Here is a 21,919-nt window from a genome sequence, read left to right on the forward strand (position 1 = left end):
GACTACTGTTCCCCCCCCCCCTTTTTTAAATCCTGCTCTTGGCAATGTTTGTTTTTCTAACTCATTCCCAGAAATCTCTTGGGGGCTCCCTACCCAGAAAGAAGTAATTACTGCATTACCTTAGCCTTAGCCACAATGTCAACCTTGTTTGGCCTGGTCTGTGGAGACGGCCAGATTCAAACACCTGCTGCTGCTGCATTTATTTGATAAGCTTCATGGTTTGTTAACATAAACCTGATCCCCCTGACCTGAACAAGGATGAAAAAGGATGAGAGGTGGAAGGGACGGATAACTCAAGGAGTCTCATGACCCTCCACCGCACAAAAACTGAAGACTCTTTCCCCATGCAATTCCCCTACTGCTAGTCTTTCATATTTCATGCCAATTGCTTCCAAGGGTTGACTTTCGCCCTGCAGTTATGCAAGCAGATGTGGAAGAGGCTTGAATTCTCATACTTTATGAGGGATTAACCAACAAGCACAGGATCAATAAGGGAATTGTTGTCGTTGTGGCTGCATATGGGGCTTTCCAAAGCAGACAGAATGGCTACACACACTTGTTGGCATGGTGGCATGCACTGAAAAGCTCACTTAATAATGTAGCCCATTTGTTAACAGCAAGAGGGGAGTGATGGGGAGGGGGATGAGAATGACTTATAGCAGGAGATGAAAAAATGTGGGGGAGAGATGGAAATCTACATTTGGTTCTCATGCCACAAAGGGTGCCTCTTTGTATAGTAAAAAGGAAATGAAATAATGCTCCCACCCACTCCCAACACATAGATAACACACACAGGAGCCTGTCCTCCTTCTATAATTGGTGGCAATTAAACAGAAACATCCTCCAATTTCCATAATGCTTAAGGCTTAGAAATACCAGAAAAAAGTAAATAAAAGGACAGTTGGGGAAAATGTTGAAAGACAATATTCCCTAATATAACTTTTGTCAGTTTATTTATTTCACGTTACGTTTAGCATGCAACAATACTGCAAGTGATTTCAAATGTTTGTTTGGTAGGTAGAAACAGTTCATTAGCCCAGAAGAGTGCGCTTCCCTGGTGTAGAGAAAAGGGAAACACAGACACAGTATATTTTAACATGTATACCTGGTACACAAAATATCCCCTCATATAAATCAAACAGGAATGTTTAACTTTGAAATGGAAAAGGCTCTGTTACAAAGCCTTCTTTGAAGTAAAAGACTAACTAATGAGTGATTCATAATATCCATATCCTCAATATTGTTCATACTGGTTTGTACAACACCTGGAGAAATGTATTTATGAGGTGTTTAATTAATTAGTATTAAAATATCCTTAAACTAAACAAGGCAGTGATCCCCTTCATGGATCACTGCCTTGTTGTGGCAAAGGGGCTTGCGTAACTCAGTGAAGCCATAAGCTATGCCGTGCAGGGCCACCCAAGATGGACAGGTCATGGCAGAGAGTTCTGACAAAATGTGGTCCACTGGAGAAGGAAATGGCAACCCACTCCAGTATTCTTGCCAAGAAAACCCCATGGAACGTATCACAAGGCTAAAAGAGATGACGCTGGAAGATGAGCCACTCAGGTTGGAAGGTGTCCAATATACTACTGGGGAAGAGCAGAGGGGATTTCCAAGTAGCGCCAGAAAGAGTGAAGCGGCTGGGCCAAAGCCGAAAGGACACTCAGCTGTGGATGTGTCTGGTGGTGAAAAGAAAATCCGATGCTGTAAAGAACAATATTGTTTAGGAACCTGGAATGTAAGATCAATGAATCAAGTTAAGCTGGAGGTGATCAAACATGAGATGGCAAGATTGAACATCGACATCTTGGGAATCAGCGAACTAAAATGGACAGGCATGGGCGAATTTAATTCAGGTGACCATCATATCTACTACTGTGGGAAAGAATCCCTTAGAAGAAATGGAGTAGCACTCATAGTCAACAAAAGGGTGGGAAAAGCAGTACTGGGGTACAATCTTAAAAACGATAGAATGATCTCAGTATGAATCCAAGGCAAACCATTTAACATCACAGTAATTCAAGTCTATGCCCCAACCACTGAGGCCGAAGAAGCTGAGGTTGATCGGTTCTATGAAGACCTACAACACCTCCTAGAACTAAGACCAAAAAAAGATGTCCTCCTCATCATAGGGGATTGGAATGCTAAAGTAGGAAGTCAAGAAATCACCGGGATAACAGGCAAGCATGGCCTTGGTGTACAAAATGAAGCAGGACAAAAGCTAATAGAGTTTTGCCAAGAGAACACGCTGATCATAGCAAACACTCTTTTCCAACAGCACAAGAGGCGACTCTACACATGGACATCACCAGATGGTCAATATCGAAATCAGATTGATTATGTCCTTTGCAGCCAAAGATGGAGAAGCTCTATACAGTCAGTAAAAACAAGACCTGGAGCTGACTGTGGCTCAGGTCATGAGCTTCTTGTTGCAAAATTTCAGCTTAAATTGAAGAACGTAGGGAAAACCACTAAACCATTCAGGTATGACCTAAATCATATCCCTGATGAATATACAGTGGAGGTGAGGAATAGATTTAAGGGATTAGACCTGATAGACAGAGTGCCTGAGGAACTATGGACGGAGGTCCATATCATTGTTCAGGAGGCAGCAACGGAATCCATCCCAAAGAAAAAGAAGTGCAAGAAAGCAAAGTGGCTGTCTGATGAGGCTTTACAAGTAGCTCACGAAAGAAGGGAAGCGAAAAGCAAGGGAGAAAGGGGAAGATATATCCAAGTGAATGCAGAGTTCCAGAGAATAGCAAGGAGAGACAAGAAGGCCTTCTTAAATGAACAATGCAAAGAAATTGAGGAAAACAACAGAATAGGAAAGACTAGAGATCTCTTCAAGAAAATTGGAGATCTCAAGGGAACGTTTTGTGCAAAGATGGGCATGATAAAGGACAAAGAAGGCAGGGACCTAACGGAAGCAGATGAGATTAAGAAGAGGTGGCAAGAATACACAGAAGAACTATACAGGAAAGATCTGAATGTCCCTGATAGCCATGATAGTGCGGTCACTGAACTTGAGCCGGACATCCTAGAGAGTGAAGTCAAGTGGGCCTTAGGAAGCATTAGTAACAACAAAGCTAGTGGCGATGAAAGTATTCCAGCTGAGCTATTTAAAATCCTAAAAGATGATGCTGTTAAAGTGCTGCATTCAATATGCCAACAAATCTGGAACACTCAACAATGGCCACAAGACTGGAAAAGGTCAGTTTACATTCCAATTCCAAAGAAGGGCAACACCAAAGAGTGCTCAAACTACCGCACAATTGCGCTCATTTCACATGCCAGCAAGGTGATGCTCAAAATCCTACAAGCTAGGCTTCAGCAGTATGCGAACTGAGAACTACCGGAAGTACAAGCGGGGTTTCGAAGAGGCAGAGGAACTAGAGATCAAATGGCCAACTTTCGCTGGATCATGGAGAAAGCAAGAGAATTCTAGAAAAACGTCTATTTCTGTTTCATTGACTACGCTAAAGCCTTTGATTGTGTGGATCACAACAAACTGTGGCAAATTCTTAAAGAGATGGAAGTACCAGACCACCTTACCTGTCTCCTGAGAAACCTGTATGAGGGTCAAGAAGCAACAGTAAGAACCAGACATGGAACAACCGATTGGTTCAAAATTGGGAAAGGAGTACGACAAGGCTGCATATTGTCACCCTGCCTATTTAACGTATATGCAGAGTACATCATCAGAAACGCCGGGTTGGATGAATCACAGGTCGGAATTAAGATTGCCGGGCGAACTATCAACAACCTCCGATATGCAGACGATACCACCCTAATGGCAGAAAGAGAAGAGGATCTAAAGAGCCTCTTGTTGAGGGTGAAAGAGGAGAGTGCAAAAGCTGGTTTGAAACTCAACATTAAACAAACGAAGATCATGGCATCTGGCCCCATCACTTCCTGGTATATAGAAGGGGAAGAAATGGAGGCAGTGACAGATTTTACTTTCCTGGGTTCCAAGATCACCACAGATGGTGACTGTAGCCATGAAATTAAAAGACGCTTGCTCCTTGGGAGGAAAGCTATGGCAAACCTAGACAGCATAGTAAGAAGCAGAGACATCACCTTGCCGACAAAGGTCCGTCTAATCAAAGCTATGGTTTTCCCAGTAGTAATGTATGGCTGTGAGAGCTGGACTATAAGGAAGGCTGAGCGCCGAAGAATTGATGCTTTCGAACTGTGGTGCTGGAGAAGACTCTTACGAGTCCCCTGGACTGCAAGGAGGTCAAATCAGTCAATCCTAAAGGAAATCAACCCTGAGTGCTCATTGGAAGGACAGATGCTGAAGGTGAAGCTCAAATAGTTTGGCCACCTAATGCGAATTTATTTATTTATTTCATTTCTATACCGCCCAATAGCCGAAGCTCTCTGGGCGGTTCACAAAAATTAAAACCAAACAACACACAATAAAACAATTTAAAATATATAGAACATTAAAACCACAATATAACAATACAACCACAATAAAACCTAGCTGCAGTGCAACAGTTTAAAATACAGATTTAAAACAGCAAAGATAAAAATTTAGAAAGCTACAATGCTAAAATGACTGGGAAAATAAAAAACTCTCGAAGAGAAAACTCTCTGGAAAAGACCCTGATGCTGGGAAAGACTGAAGGCAAAAGGAGAAGGGGACGGCAGAGGATGAGATGGCTAGCTAGCATCACCGATGCAATGAATATGAACTTGAGCACACTCCGGGAGAGAGCGCAGGACAGGAAGGCCTGGCGTGCTATGGTCCATGGGGTCACGAAGAGTCGGACACGACTGAACAACAACAACAAACTAAGCAACTTTTTAATGTGAACATGTAGCAATTTCAGCACTCTGGATGGAAGGAGCTAAGTTTTAGTCTTCATTGTATACTTTTGTACTTCACTGCTTGAAGAGATATTGATCTGAAGATAAAGTGCATAGGAGGCATGAGCAGGATAAAAACTAAATTCAAAATCAAAGGCACAAAATGATGAGCTAGAATTCCAGAGAACCCTAGCTTATCATTCACGAGCAAGCATGCTGGTGCATCTTGCCAGATCACTTCTGCTTTCCTCCTCCCATGAGAAGAAGCAACTTTTGTAGCCAGGAACTCACCAGAAAGAAAAAGCTTAGTATTACTTCCAAATCACAGCAGCTGCACACTGTGCTGACATTTCCATCGAGCTGTCCATCACAACCTCATGATCTCTTTCTTGGTCAGTCACTGCTAGCTCAGATCCCATCAGCTTATACTTGAAGTTGGGATTTCTTGCCCCAACGTGCATCACTTTACACTTGCTTACATTGAACTGCATTTGCCATTTGGACGCTCATTCTCCCAGTTTGGAGAGATCCTTTTGGAGCTCCTCACATTCCCTTTTTGTTTTAACCATCCTAAATAATTTGGTGTCATCAGCAAACTTGGCACTTCACCACTCACTCCTAATTCCAGATCATTTATGAATAATTTGAAAAGCATTGGTCCCAACACAGATCCCTATGGGACCCCACTATTTACATCCCTCGATTGGGAGAAATTACCATTTATTCCTACTCTCTGCTTTCATTTCTTTAACCAGTTATTGATCCATAAAACAACCTCTCCTCTTATTCCATAACTGACAAGTTTGCTCAGGAGTCTTTGATGAGGGACTTTGTCGAAGTCCAAGTAAACAACGACTACCAGATCACCCCTGTCCACATGTTTATTGACACTCTCAAAGAACTCTAAAAGGTCAGTGAGACAGGACTAACCGTTGTGGAAGCCATGTTGATTCTTACTCAGCAGAGCTTGTCCTTCTATACGCGTACTAATTTTATCTTTAATAATGCTTTCAACCAATTTACCCAGAACAGATGTTAAGCTAACTGACCTGTAATTTCCCCGATCCCCCTTAAAATTAAAAACTGGTGTCAAATTGGCCATTCTCCATTCAGAGGTTGATCTTAAGGACATGTTACATATTTTTGTTAGAAGATCAGCAATTTCATATTTGAGTTCTTTAAGAACTCTAGGATGAATTCCATCTGGGCTTGGTGATTTATTATCTTTCAGTTTGTCGATTTCATCTTTTGTCACTACTACTTACCTCAGTTCCTCAGACTCTCTTCCTGAAAACATCTGTTCCGGTACCGGTATCCGCCCTGTATCTTCTGCAGTGAAGACAAATGAAAATAATTCATTCAGCTTCTCTGCAATCTCCTAATCCTCCTTCAGTACTCCTTTAACTTCATTATCATCCAAAGGTCCAACTGCCTCCCTAGCTGGTTTCTTGCTTCTGATATATTTAAAGAATTCTTTACTGTTGGCCCTGAAGTTGTTAGCGATATGCTCCTCAAAATGCTTTTTTGCATCTCTTATCGTCTGCTTACATCTCCTTTGTGCAAGCATGTGCACGCTTCTGTTTTCCTCATTTGGGCAAGACTTCCATTTTCTGAAGGAAGGCTTCTTTTCTCTAATAGCTTCCTTGATACTGCTCATTATGCAGATGACCTCTTCGACTTGGTGTTACCTTTCCTAACCTGTGGTATACATTCTATCTGATATCCTGTTATTGTGGTTTTGAGTAACCGCCAAGCATTTTAAAGGGATTTAACCCCCTTGTCTCCCCCTTTCAACTTCCTTTTTATCAGTTCTCTCATTTTAGAGAAGTTTCCTCTTTTGAAGTCAAATGTGACTGTGTTGGACTTCCTTGGCAATTCTCCACTTAAATATATATTTTCCATTGAAATATATATAAATAATCTGAGAGCACTGTGGTCACTGTTTGCAATTGGTTCAGTTACATTCACATCTTGTACTAGGTCCTGGGAGACACTACTTAGGATTAAATCCAGGGTTGCCTACCCTCTAATCGGTTCCATGACCAGCTGTTCTAGGGCATAGTCATTTAGGGCATTGAGACATTTAACCTCTTTGTTGTGACTGGAACATGCAGTTATCCAGTAAATGTGGGGGTAACTGAAGTCACCCATTATTACAACACTTCCTCGTTTGGGGGCCTCCTTAATTTTGTTTTCCATCTCAAGATCACCCTGAGCATTCTGGTCTGGGAGACAATAGCATGTTTCTAGTACTAAATTAGTTTTGAAGCCTAGTATTGTCATCCACAATGCTTCTGTGGAAGAATCTACCCCTTTTAGGTTTCTAGTCTGCTCGATATTATGTTCTCTTCGCCATACAGAGCAACACTTCCTCCAGTATACCCTTCCCTGTCCTTCCTATAAAGTTTATATCCAGAGATGATTACATCCCATTGGTTCTCTCCATTCTATCAGCTTTCCATAATGCCCATTATATCTAGGTTCTCTTTTAAAACCAGGCACTCCAACTCTCCCATTTTGGCTCAGAGGCTTCTAGCATTTGCATAGAAACACCTATACAAGGCATCCCTCCTTAGATGTCTCTGGCATGTGCATCTTCTTAGATGTGCACTTAGGCCTCTTTGGCTATAACGTTTCACCATATGCTTGTGGCCTATTTCCTCCCCTTCTACGTTTGGGCAATTGGAAACATTTTCATCTTCATCCCATAGGGATGATTCAACCTGAATCGGATGCTTCCCAGCTCCTGTTGGCTTCCCTCAGGGTTCAGTTTAAAAGCTGCTCTGCCAACTTTAACATCTCCTTTAGTAGACTGCCTCCCTTACCTAATATTTTTTCTTTGGGGCAAGGTACTATTTCCTATTGAAAGTTGTTTTTAATGATGTATTAAAAACCAGTACAAAAGGCAAACCATTCTCTGAATAAGTTTAGAGCACACTCCATTGTAATTAAGATTTATTTCAAGGTACTTCCAGCCCAACTAAGAACAGAAAGTTTATCTGTATGATCTGAAGGAGACTGAAGAAGTTCAGTTAATGGATGACTGATGACCAGTCATAATCTTCTAGATTTCTAGTGTTCAGCTCCGTTATTCAGGATCAAGAAACCAGAAAAAAGGGCCAAGTGCACTCAGAAACCTGCCCCTACCCCCACCCCATTTCTCTGAGAATGGTAGTTAAATAATGTTAGGCTTTATGGGCCTCATTGTATCTTTGTACAGTGCATAAGGACTGCTCTTGTAAACACAGATTGCTGTTAGGAAATAAAGTTTTTTTAAAAAGTCCCTCCAAAAAAGCAAATCACCCAGCACTGTGTACTGTTGGATTATTGTAACAGCTGTGTCTTGGGAAGTGCTATAAGATACAAAACAGAAGGGCTAATTGACTTCAAGCTAGAAATAACCCAGTTGTTTGGCAAGCTAGATCCTCAAGTATGGAAAAGACAGATGCAACTTATTAACGGCCCACTGGACAAGCACTGACCTGAGCACAAGTCTGCATGGTGGTAACTGGTACAGTCAACCTGTTTAAAATGAGGTCTGACCCAACACTGGGTTGGTTACAGCTGAAACAAAGTGATTTGATATGGAAAAAGGATATGAAGGTATGATTTATCCTACTGCTGTGCTGGAGTGAGTCTCCAGACTCACTGTCCAGTGTGAGATACTGGGAGGAAAGCATGGAGACCACATCTCATGGCTTATATGTAGCCAACAGCACCAGAGCAGGCACACGCATTTTGATGCTACCGCACCATGGTTTACAAATGAATTAAGTGTTTGGCAATGTAAAGACCAGTAGAGATCCCCGTGAAGGTAATTCTACATAAGTTATGCATGCATCTGACACCTTTTCTGGACTGTTATGCCTCTTGTCATCTTTCCTATGTCCCATCACTGCCCTATCTTCTTCCTTCTCTCCTTCTGTTGCACTTCTTCCAACTGTGACACAGATACACAGAAATCAGGATGCAGAGGTAAGCCAACTATAAGTAATAATACACATATTACTTTATTACATAACTGCTTTATTAGAAATTTAATAATATTTTAAATAATAAAAAGTTCAGACTATTTTCTCTGCTACACCTCTGCCAGGGTGACAGAACTTTCTGTGCAAGGACAAAGTTTACCACACCAGTAAAAATGCCTTCAGGTTAGAAAATTCACCTCATTTGGATAATATGATTTTCAACTACAAAAGAAGGTATTACAGTTTGCTTACTTTTCCCAGAAAACAAATGAGTGGAGAATTTCAAATAGTGTATCTGAAAGAGTTTTTGTATGATTGTTAATGAAAAGGTTTTAATGTGCAATTGAAATTCTCTGCTCTTAAGCAACCACTTAACCAACCCTATTTAATTATATACGCCAAACACTTCAGAGCAGAAATCCAGTTGTTTATCAGTGGCAGCCAATCCTCTCTAAAGCTGCCCTTCACAGCACTACCCATTCTTTGTGTTGAGTAAATTACTTGCAGGAAAAGAATCAAAATTAATTAAAATCACATGAAGATCTTCTCCCCTATAGCCCCTACTAGGAGACTGAGGCCGGATCAGTCCAGTTCAGCTCAGAGTTTTGTGTTTCTTAAATGCTTTATCTTAAGCTCAAGCCATAAATACACTGCAGGTGATTTTCATCCAGATGAACTTGTTTCATGTAGAAGACCTCTCTTCTCTTCAGTTTTAAAAAGTATTGCATATTGTGCATTATATATTGAAGCAAAAGGGAGGTGCCACTATTGGTAATCTACTCTCCATTTGCTGACCAGCCGAGCATCCTTATTGTCCATATAAGGACTAAAACCGCCCCCAATACATCCCCATTGTCCTGGCAACTGGGCCAACACTCCCTGTTTTGTTTTGTTGCACAGCAGTACTTGCACAGCAGGACTTTCACTCTGATCCAGCTCTAACTGCCAGCAGTTTACACATGATTAGTTGGGGTAATGTATGAGTAGGGATACATGTCCAGATGGACACTTGGATATGCCCCAATTGCTTCAGCAAATGGGGTCGCATTCCCTCCTTCCCCCAAGGCCAAAAAGGGGTGCAAAAACCACCATAAAGGGGCCCACATCATGAAGTGGTGGTGAAAGCTTTCATGAAACTCATTTCCACATTTTGGATCAGCATTAGTTGGCAGTAATAAGAACACTTGATGATTGTATGATAGTTTATGTAAAGGAACTTGTGATTCAGGTTAAAAACAACCCAACACTGTCAGCACTATTAGCCACCTTACAAGCAGTTTCAGTGCACAACCTAGGGGTCTCTGTTTGAAATAAGAGGTCAAGCTTCCTTGGGACAGTTCCTTCAGCATGATCCTCATTAAATCATAGGGCTGAAAGGTTTCATCAAGTCTAACTCCCTGCATGGTGATGATATTATTATTATTATTATTATTAATACCTCAGCTTTCCCCCAGTACTGGGACACAAGGTGGCTTACAAAAATTAAAACATATACAAATGATAGGACTGAACGGGCCAAAGCCAGCCACGAAAAATGTTTACTGAAGCTCAAAGGACTGGCTCCAGGTTCTTCTGACCTTCTTCTGAAAATCACAAAAACAATAAGCAGGGCTAGGGATGGGGGAGGGAGCAAGACGAAACATCAGGGATGCAAGATGGACCCAAAATGGAAGAGCAGCTACAGAGGGCAAGAGAGATGGCAAGGGATGCACACTAGGAGCTGTCAGCAAGAAAACAGAGAGGGCAGAAGAGCAAGGAGAGGGAGAGAGAAGAAAGGACACCTAGAAAAGGGATTATGCATGTAGAATTATTTTAAATTTAACTCTGAGTTTCCTGAATTTAAAAGTCACCTTGAGATTTAAATATAACACTGCTTTATTACATGACTTAGTTTAAGTCACCCCTTCATTCCTTGTAAACATAGATTTTGTCATAATTTTGTCTTGCTTTAATTAAAAATTCCACTAATAAGCAACACAAATAGAAAACTGAAGTATGATGGTTCCAGACCAGGAAACTGAATCCTTCCATTCTCTTTCCCTGCACAATGCCTCCCCAGGTAATCTTCTCCCAGCCACGCTTAATTCTAGTATTGGAGCTCAGCCAAGGGTTGTGGGAAGAGCTTTGGGGATGGAGTGTGCAAGCAAGAACAGCGAGGTAGAGAGGGTCTAGCACACATCACCCATGCAGCCATTTTGCACTTTATATCACACACACACACACACACACACACACATACACACACTCATCGCTTTATATGTGATCTGAGCGGAGAGACATTTGAACACTCTGATCTGCCATTACATGTCGTTTGGACCCAAGTGGAGAGTAGATGAATCTTGACTTTAATACATGCATGATCAAGGACATAAAATGCCACTGCAGTACTTCCTTTTCACTCACACACCATCAACTGTCCATCAGGACGGTAAATGATGCTGAATCTGTGTTAGCATTTTGGCTGTTCTATAGAAAGTACAAGCAGATCCACTCTGAAATTAAACATTTTATTAAGTTTTTTAAATAAGCAGCTTTGGTCACCTTACTCCAACATTCTACTTCTGAAACCAGTGCAGAACAAGCTATTGCAAAGTACATTAATACAGTATATGGCAGGTGGAAAAGAACTTCCTGCAAAGTGGAGTACTGTGCTTAGGCCCAGGCAGTGATCATTGGCATGAGAATAGGGGTGTGACAAAACTGTCCCTATTTTTAATCTGTGAAATGTGGGAGGTATGGCATATGTTGATGTATGATATACATGTGCATAAAATTAGGACCCCACACCACTACCCTCAAATCTTTTGAGGACATTTAGAGGCAATTCAGTATTTTCTTGATTATTTATTTAACTAAACTAGTTATTTGACTACAAAACTCCAGATTACCAAAAAGGTAATATGTATAGTCAACATCACAGCAGATTTTCCTTTCTGCCTGAATGAGTACTTGCTTAAGTAATTAGAGAGGGGACAGTAGGCAGTTGGCGGAAGGTTTATTTGTATCTCTAATTTAGCTGTGGGAAGAACAGACAGCTGGAAGAAAATCTATGACAAAAGGAAACTTGTACTTCCTGCTTGTGTTTTACTTAATAATGCTATTCTAGATCATTCTCAAACTTTTTTCTTCATCTGTTTTTGTCTTGTGTGCAGCAAGCAGTCCTTCAGCTATAGAATTGATTTCAAAGTGTCTGGAGGGTTCACTCCTTTGCCTCTTACAACTGCAGTTGTTGGACTCAAGTGCCTGACTGTAAATAATGCCATATTTCATGTGTCTTCTAGGATTATAAGAACAGCCTTGTAAATCCAGATCAATTTGCTAGAGAAATCCATTTTTAAAATATAACGAACATAAATAACCTCATTATTTAAAATGAACATGAGATTATTATTAGTGGATATAGGAAGGTTGCTTACCTGTAATAGTAGTTCTTTGAGTGGTCATCTGGGCATTCATACATATGGGCTCTGCACCTGCGTGGAGCCTCTATTTGGGAAACTTCTATAGCTGAGGAATGTTTTTGGTGGGAACCCTCCCCCACCGTCCCACTGCGCATGTCCGAGCAGGTTCCTGCCTATATCCTCAGTTCCTTGAGACTGCAAAAAATAGTCTTGGATCTGAGGATCCCTTCGTTTCAACATCGAATGGATATCAACACCGAAGTGGGGATGGTAGGTAGGTTGTGAGAATGCACAGATGGTCATTAGAAGAACTAAAGTTACGGGTAAGCAACCTGCCTTTCTTCTTTGTGGTCTCTGCACATCACACATATGGGCAATTGACAAGCCAACTTACTGTAGGTGAGTAGGTGTCCTATTGCAACACAGATGATAGCACTGCTCTTCCAAATGTGCAGTCCAATCATGCATGCATGTCCAATTTATAATGCTTCACAAAGGTCAATGGGGGAGACCACATTGCAGCCTTGCACAGGTTCTTTAAAGCCACCTCTCTCCCAAAGGCTGTAGACATTGCTATAGGTCTTGTCGATTGTGCTCGGATTCAATGCAAAGGTTCTTGATCAAGGAGCTAGTATGCCAGTTTGATGGTCTGAGCTATCCAACCTCTGGGATGACACCAGCAGTCCCTTGTTAGGTCCAGCATAGCACACAAAAAACTTTTTCAATCTACGCAATGATTCAGTCTTTGCTTTGTAAAAAGCCAGAGCCCTTGCGCAGATGTCTCTCCAAATCTGAAGATGGTAATCGGAAAAAAGGTTGGTAGCACAATAGACTCATTAAGATGAAATTCCAAGACCACTTTTGGAATAAATGTGAAGTCTGGCTGAAGGACAACCTTGTCTTTGTGAAAAACTGTAAATGGGGCATCAATATGGAGAACACAGAGTTCACATGCTCTCCTAGATGATGGGACAGCCACTAGGAAGGCCACTTTCCATGACAGTAAACAGAAGTCAATCGTAGCCAGAAGCTCAAAGGGTTTTGATGTCAAAACCCGTAGCATGAGCAAAAGGTTTCACTGTGGAGCTAAGTCCTTCACAGGAGGGACCAAGTTCCACAACCCACGCAAAAATTGCTTGGTGAGAGGACGAGTGAATATTGAAGATCCTTGTACCTGTCCCCTAATAACTGATACAGCTGCAACAAAGACCTCAATAGAGGAATACTTAAGACCTTTCTCAAACAAATTATGAAGAATCATTTAGTTCAATCATCTAGTTCAATCTCAGAATATCTGAGATTGAACTAGAAAAAGAACAAACCACTACAACACTACAACCAAGAAGGATCTTGGAATTGTTGTCGATCACAAGCTGAATATGAGCCAACAATGTGATGTGGCTGCAAAAACGGCCAATGCTATTTGGGGCTGCATTAATAGAAGTATAGCTTCCAAATCCTGCGAAGTACTAGTCCTCCTCTACTCAGCACTGGTTAGGCCTTATCTGGAGTACTGTGTCCAGTTCTGGGCACCACACTTTAAGAAGGATGCAGACAAGCTGGAGAGGGTTCAGAGGAGGGCAACAAAGGTGATCAGGGGACTGGAAACAGAGCCCTACATGGTCAGACTGAAAGAACTGGGCATGTTTAGCCTTGAGAAGAGAAGACTGAGGGAAGATATGATAGCGCTCTTCAAATATTTGAAAGGTTATCACAGAGAGGAAGGACAGGATCTGTTCTCGATCATCCCAGAATGCAGGACACAGAATAATGGGCTCAAGTGACAGGAAGCCAGATTCTGGCTGAACATCAGGAAAAACCTCCTGACCGTTAAAGCAATACGACAGTGGAATCAATGACCTAGGGAGGTAGTGGGCTCTCCCACACTGGAGGCATTCAAGATGAGGCTGGACAGCCATCTGTCAGGGATGCTCTGACTTGGATTCCTGCACTAAGCAGGGGGTTGGACTTGATGGTCTTGTAGGCCCCTTCCAACCCTACCATTCTATGATTCTATGAAACAAACATTCTCCATTTACTACAGTATTTCCATTGGGTAGCTGGTTTCCTTGCAGCATCCAACACCCACTGTACCTGTGACAGTACGGACCTTCAATCCTCCTATATCGAATCCTCTATGCTGTCAACTTCAGGGTGTTCAGGTCCGGATGCTGGATCCTTCCCTGATCCCGAGAGATTAGATTCTGCAGGAGTGGAAGACGAAGAAAATTCCCTTTGGCTATGTCGGACAGAATCGTGAACTATGGCTGTCTCAATGTGATCAACAAACAGTTGGACTTCTCTTCTTTGATCTTCACAATCACTTTCGGTAGCAGAGGAAATGCAGGAAAGATATAAAATAATGCTCCACCCCAATGAAGGAAAAAGGCATCTCCCAACGACGACTGACCTACTCCTGCTCTTGAGCTGAACATCTTGCAAACTGCATTCGATGGGTTTTCAAACAAGTCCACAGATGGCCAGTCCCATCATTAAAATAGGCAATATAGGATGAGTGGAGACATTTCCCATTCATGGGATGCCTGGGAAGTTTGACTGAGGGAATCTGCCGAAGTGTTGTTTACTCCTGTGATATGAATCGCTGTCAGGTCCTGCCTCTCAGGACAACCCAATCATAGATTTTGAGTGTGAGACCCACCAGTTTGGATGAATGGGTACCTCCTTGTTTGTTCAGGTGCCAAACCATTGACTTAGATTTCTGCATTGGACTTGATGGTCTTATAGGCCCCTTCCAACCCTACTATTCTATGATTCTATGAACAGAAGTGTTGTCCATCAAAATTTGGACATGCCTGCCCCAGAGATAGGTCACAAAGGCCCTTAAGGCTTTCCTTACTGTTAATAACTCCAGAACATTGATGTGAGCCCGCCTTTCTGCTTTTGACTATCGACCTTGGATTTGCAATGGTCCACAATGGGCTCCCCAACCCAGAAGAGAGTTGTCTGTGGTGAGAACCTGAGATGGAGGTGGTTGTACAAACAGGATGCCTTGACTGAGATCATTCGGATTCATCCACCAGTGAAGAGAGGACACAACATGGTCCGGAAGCCAGCACTGGATTCGATGAGCATCGGTCTCGTTGTGGAAAACCCAAATAAAACAGGTCTGTAAGAGTCTCATTCTCAGATGTGCCCACTCTACTACTTACACAGCTGCTGCTATGTGTCCTAAGAGACACTGGATGGTGTATGCCGACGCATGCTGGCCTCAATACAGAGCGCTTGCCAAGGTGATTAAATGATCCAAGCGTTTTTGAGGAAGTTATGCGTGCCCCGCCTTTGCATCCAATACTGCTCCAGTGAAAGCTATAACCTGAGTGGGAGACAAAGTCAACTTCTCCTCGTTGAGACACAGACCCAGAGTGTCGAGAAGATTCAGGACAACTACGATGGTACAAACCAGGGACTCCTTGGAAGGACCGACTAGGAACCAGTTGTCCAGATATGGGTAGACTTCGATGCCCTTGACGTGAAGGTACGCACGGACTACCACCATGCATTTTGTGAACATCTTTGGAGCAGTAGCTAGTCCAAAGGGTAGCACATGAAACGGGAACATGTTGGATCTGATCGCGAAACAAAGGAATCTCTGACATTTTTCCTCAGTGGCAACGTGGAAATAAGCATCTTTGAGATCCACTGCAGCAAACCAGATGCCCTTCTGAAGGAGAGGGAGAATTGTTGCCAGGATAGTCATTCTGAATCTCTTGGGTGTGATGAATTCATTCAAGAGTCTTAGATCTAAGATTGGGTGAAGTCCTCCGTCCCTTTTGGGAACCATAACATATTGGGAGAAAAAATTCCTGTCTTTCTGAACAGGGGAAATGTGTCGAATGGCTCCTTTCCAAAGAAGCAACTCCGTCTAGAGATGTAACGGCTCTGATGGTGAAGTCACTCAGACAATTCCCACCGTAGGGAGGACATCGAGCTCGATCTTGAATCCTCAGCGGACAATAGCCAGCACCCAAGAATCTAATGTTATCACATGCCAAGCTGGGAGGGAGGGAGGGAGGGCGGGAGAAAGAAAGAAAGAAAGAAAGAAAGAAAGAAAGAAAGAAAGAAAGAAAGAAAGAAAGGCGGGCGGGCGGGCGGGCGGGCAGGCAGGCAGGCAGGCAGGCAGGCAGGCAGGCGGTTGCCAAAAATCAGGGTAGACAGAGGTGGTACGACAATGAAAAGCTCCAAGTCAAAGATGCCATTTAGAAGAGAAGTCAGCCTTCACGTGGGATTGACCAAACTTGGAAGAAGAGTACTGTTTCCTCTGTTGCTGCTGTTGTGGTTAGTACCATGGGGCATGATTGCCTTTGAAAATACAGTTGATGTCTAAACCAATGCCATGGTCTGTAAGACTGTTGCTGTTGTGGTTGTCCAATGCCCATCTTTTTTGCTGTTGATCTCGCATTTTGAACAGGGTGCATTTGATCATCTGTTTTAGAATTAAAGAATCCCTCTCCATCAAAAGGTAAGTCTTCAATCCTAGACCAGGCCTCCAGTGTTAGTCCAGCCGAATGAAGCCATGCATGACATTGCAATGCTACGGAGCCTCGCATGGATTTCGCACTGCAATCTGCCTGATGACAGGTGGTATTGATTTGTTGACGAGAAAGTTTAACTGCTTCTGCCTGAAACTTTCTGGCCAGCTTCCTCTGGGCTTCTAGAAGGTAAGTACACAAAGAGTCCATCTTTTCCCACAAAAATAATTGATAAAGTGACATCATGGCTTGATAGTTCACAACACCAAGTCCTAAAGCCATATCAAGTCTGCTTTATCAACTGGAGATTCATGAGATTTCTGGGACTGACCCTGAGCTGATTTGACTATTATTGAATTTGGATGAGGATGAGAAAAAAGGCAGCATCTTTTTCTTGAACCTTACACATTGACTCTAGATGCTTCGAGGTGGGAGCCATCAAAGATGGAGTATTCCAAGTCTGCGTCACAGTCTGGAGGAGAGTAGGAAGAAAAGGAATCGCTACTGGTACTGATGCCTCCATACACATGGCATCCAACACCGGATCTTATATGTGTTCTGTGGGTTGCTGCACATATATTCCCAGAGACTGTGCCATCCATAGCACCTACTCTGAAAAATGACCCATATCTTCTGAAGGAAAAGCTATGTCTCGAGTACCAGCTACGTGACTAGCTATGAAGGTGGTGCCAATGCAAGAGATTTGTATTCAGGGACTACGGGCTATAGTTCTTGGAAGATGGACTGTTGGCAAGGGATAGGTTGCACCTCAGAAGGGCTGGGAAGAATGGGTTTGACCACAGCATGAAGAACTTCATCAGGAGGGCTTTAAATTGAATCCTATAGGGGAGACGTAAAGTTAGGGGTAACAATGGACAAAGGCTCATGCACCACAACGGAGAGAACAGTTCCAATAGCACCCAATAATAGTCTTCAAAAACATGTAGGAAGAAAGCCAGACTATAAAGCACATGGCCTTCGATGTCTATATACTAATGTCCAGAGTATGGGAAACAAACAGAACGAATTTGAACTCTTAATATGGGAGGGAAATTATGACTTGATAGCTGTAACTGAAACATGGTGGGTTGACTTCCATGACTGGAATACAGCAATTGAAGGATATAACTTGTTCAAAAAGAACAGGAGGAAGAGAAAGAGAGGTGGAGTTGCACTATATGTTAAAAATACGTATCTCTGCACAGAAATACAGGAGGAGGAGCTTGGCAGCCCCATCGAGAGCATCTGGGTTAAAATAAATGGTGCAAAAAATACAAGGAACATGGTGGTCAGAGTCTACTACTGGCCACCCAACCAAGGAGAAGACAAGGATGAAACTTTTGAAAAGCAAACTGCCAATGTTTCAAGGAAGCATGATGTAGGAATGGGGGGCTTCAATTTCTCTGATATTTGTTGGGAGACAAATTCTGCAAAACATGGCCCCTCCAAGAAATTCATGACTTGATTACAGTGACAAGATGGGTGATACTTGGCTCAACAATACTACAAGCGAGAAGGAACTTGGAATTGTTGTAGATCACAAGATGAACAACAGCCAACACTGTGATGTGGCTGCAAAAAGGCAAATGCTATTTTGGGCTGCATTAATAGAAGCATAGCTTCCAAATCACATGAAGTACTAGTTCCCCTCTACTCAGCACTGGTTAGGCCTCATCTGGAATACTGTGTCCAGTTCTGGGCACCACACTTTAAGAAGGATGTAGACAAACAGGAGAGGGTTCAGAGGAGGGCAACAAAGATGATTAGGGGACTGGAAACAAAGCCTTATGAGGAGAGACATGTTTAGGCTTGAGAAGAGAAGACGGAGGGGAGATATGATAGTGCTCTTCAAGTACTTGAAAGGTTGTCACAGAGAGGAAGGCCAGGATCTCTTCTTGATCATCCCAGAATGCAGGACACGGAATAATGGGCTCAAGTGACAGGAAGCCATATTCCGGCTGAACATCAGGAAAAACCTCCTGACTGTTAGAGCAATACGACAATGGAACCAATGACCTAGGGAGGTGGTGGGCTCTCCCACACTGGAGGCCTTCAAGATGAAGCTGGACAGCCATCTGTCAGAGATGCTTTGACTTAGATTCCTACACTGAGCAGGGGGTTGGACTCGATAGTCTCGTAGGCCCCTTCCAACCCTACTATTCTATGATTCTACCAACAACTTCATCTGGAGATGAAATTAACGGAGGGATGGAGGAATAGGATGAGGAATAAGATTGATAGTTCTCCACAGAATCCTGGGTGAGCTCTTTCTGATTTATTGTCTTTACTTGCTCACCCTGCTCTTGCACAGGAGGGAATGGTAAAGGATGATCAGGAGGAGCCTGATCCACATAGTCTTGAGGTTTGCCCAAAGAAGACAAATGCGGAGGCACTGGAGGTGGTGGAAGAAACACATCCTGATCCAGTGGGCACGAGATCAAAACTGAAGGACAAGTTCTGTACCAAGGAGAAGTCACTCCTAAGTACCTGGTTCGATCATAGTATAGATCATAATCTCTACGCAGTCACCATAGAATCACAGAATCATGGAATAGTAGGGTTGGAAGGGGCCTACAAGGCCATCGAGTCCAACCCCCTGCTTAGTGCAGGAATCCAAGTCAGAGCATCCCTGACAGATGTCTGTCCAGCCTCATCTTGAATGCCTCCAGTGTGGGGGAGCCCACCACCTCCCTAAGTAATTGGTTCCATTGTCGTTTTGCTCTAACAGTCAGGACGTTTTTCCTGCTGTTCAGCCGGAATCTGGCTTCCTGTAACTTGAGCCCATCATTCCGTGTCCTGCACTCTGGGATGATCGAGAAGAGAGCCTGGCCTTCCTCGCTGTGACAACCTTTCAAGTCCCTGAAGAGCGCTATCATATTTCCCCTCAGTCTTCTCTTCTCAAGGCTAAACATGCCCAGTTCTTTCAGGCTCTCCTCATAGGGCTTTGTTTGCAGTCCCCTGATCTAGGGATGTACGAAAGTCACTTACCGGTTCGCGGATTATGTTGATGGTGGGGGGGAGGCGTTCCATCCCTCCTCCCGGAATCCTTGCCGGGGGGGGGAGGCGCGCCGTGCCTCCCCCCCTGGAATCCTGGCTGGCCGGCTCTGCTCTGCAGGGATTCTGCGGAGCCGCCGGCCGGCTTTGCCAGCAGCCGGACATCCGGCCGCTGGCTAGCAGGGACGCAAATGGTGGCGGCCATAGCCGCCGCCGTTTGCGTCCCTGCAGTCAGCCGTGATAGGCTACATGAATGTTTACGTAGCCTGTCACGTCTGACTTAAAAGCAAAAAACAAAAAACAACACGCGTATGCAAATGGCGGCGGCCACGGCTGCCGCCATTTGCATTCCTTATTTTAGCACGTCTTAGTCTACGTCAAGATTTACGTAGACTAAGACGGCGAAAATAAGGGGAACGCAAATAGCGTAGCGGACGTAACATTTACGTAACACTAACGTTACATTTACGTAAACATTTACGTAGCCTATCACGTTTTTTTTTTAAAAAAACCTAGCCATGATAGGCTACATAAATCTTTACATAGTCTATCACGTCTTTTTTTTTTAAACTGGAAATGGCGGCAGCCGGTTGGAAGACCGGCCGCCGCCGGAGCTGCCGCAGAGCTGCCGCCGGAGCCACCGCTGCCCGGAAGATCCGCCCCAGGTAAGTCTCGTCCCGGGGGGGCGGGGGCCGTTCCGCCAATGATTTCGGGGGGCCGAATGCACTGGCATTCAGCCTCCCCGGGATCCGTGGCGGAATTCTCTGACATCCCTACCCTGATCATCTTCGTTGCTGTCCTCTGAACCCTCTCCAGCTTATCTGCATCCTTCTTAAACTGCAGGGCCCAGAACTGGACACAGTACTCTAGATGAGGCCTAACCAGTGCTGAGTAGAGGGGAACTAGTACTTCCCGGGATTTGGAAGCTATGCTTTATGTATGTATGTATGTATGTATTTATTAAATTTTTTAATCGCCCATCTGGCCAGTCACCTGGGCACTCTGGGCAATGTACAATGGTACAATTTAAAACAGTAAAATTATACATTAAAACATTATTTAAAAATACCCTAACCCACCCCTATAACTTTGAAGGATGAATTTTGCCCAGGGTCTGAATGAGAATCACATTTGGGGCTCCTCCCCTGGGTCCCTGTGGGTTTTCTGCTTTACCTGAAGCGTGCAGCTTGGCTCACTTGCTTGAGCCCTCACCTGGAGCCATGTCTTCTGCAGGCACCTTCTGATGGCACACCTGCTCTCTGCTTGAAGCACATATTCCGCATGGCTTGATGTGTCAGGGGAAGGTGGCTTCAGCTGAGGGGGTGGACAGACTAGATGGCCTCTGAGTCCCCTCCAGTGTTGTGGTCCTAATGGCCCTCCATTGACAGTTCCATGATGTCAGCTTGACTTTGGAGTCTCCTGTTTTTTTTGTTTCTGCAGCATTAGATACTGTTCGTCTCTCCATATCTGCGCAGTCTGGGGTGCAATGAAGTTGGAGGAGGTGGGGTGCCCCTTTTACTGCCCATGTCGGGAGCTGAGGCAGTTTACCGGGTGAGGTGGAGGGGTGGAGCGGAGGTGCCAGAGCTCTGAGAGAGGAGAGCCATGCAGATGCAGACGCATCTCCCAGTGCCGTGCGTGCACGTCGAGCCCTTCTTATTCCGTGTGTGGTTGTCGGAAACAAGTGCATACAATGCTCCCCCACAGCCGCTTCCTATATGTGTCCCTTTTTGTTTTCAGGCCATCTCTAAGCTTTTTGTGAAGCCACATGGCTTCTTCTGTTGTCTTCCACCGCTTTTTCTTGTTGGAATTGTTTGTAATTGTGCCTTGAGAATTTCCTTTTTTAAAATCTCCCACCCATCTTGGACTCCTTTTCTCGTTAGCGTCACTTTTCATGGGACCTTACTTATCATTGTTCTGAGTTTATTAAAATCAGCTTTCCTAAAATCCAGGGTACGCGTTTGGCTACACTCGGCTTTTGCTTCCTTTAGAACCATGAACTCAAGTATAACATGGTCGCTTTCCCCCAGAGTTCCTGTAACTGCTACTTTACCCACTAAGTCATCTCTGTTCGTTAGGATCAAGCCAAGGATAGCCGATCCTCTAGTTCCTTCCTCTACTTTCTGTAGGAGGAAGTTATCCGCCAATCATCACATTGGTAAGATCTCAGAGGTGGCACAGACCAGCCAGAGAGTCAATCCCAATTGTGATGAGGAGAGCGAGGCTGATCAAAATAATTCTTCATGGT

The 21,919-nt window shown here is 43.7% G+C and overlaps 1 protein-coding gene across 22 annotated transcripts in view; it reads right to left on the minus strand.

Annotated features, from left to right (window-relative positions):
• The window catches only part of RAD51B (RAD51 paralog B), a 575,587-nt gene that overhangs the window by 189,799 nt on the left and 363,869 nt on the right, over positions 1–21,919 (minus strand). For 3 of the 22 annotated variants that reach the window (XM_084848172.1, XM_084848119.1, XM_084848209.1), the window contains one exon: positions 6,084–6,147. The exons of the other annotated variants lie outside the window; for them this stretch is intronic. In XM_084848172.1, coding sequence (XP_084704298.1) covers positions 6,084–6,147 — 64 coding nt within the window. The remainder of the gene's footprint in view (positions 1–6,083; positions 6,148–21,919) is intronic. 22 annotated transcript variants of the gene reach the window in all.

The sequence above is a fragment of the Heloderma suspectum genome, chromosome 1 (assembly GCF_057233095.1).
Source record: "Heloderma suspectum isolate Gila_16-S chromosome 1, 16-S_ref, whole genome shotgun sequence".
In the NCBI taxonomy this organism is placed as follows: domain Eukaryota; kingdom Metazoa; phylum Chordata; class Lepidosauria; order Squamata; family Helodermatidae; genus Heloderma; species Heloderma suspectum.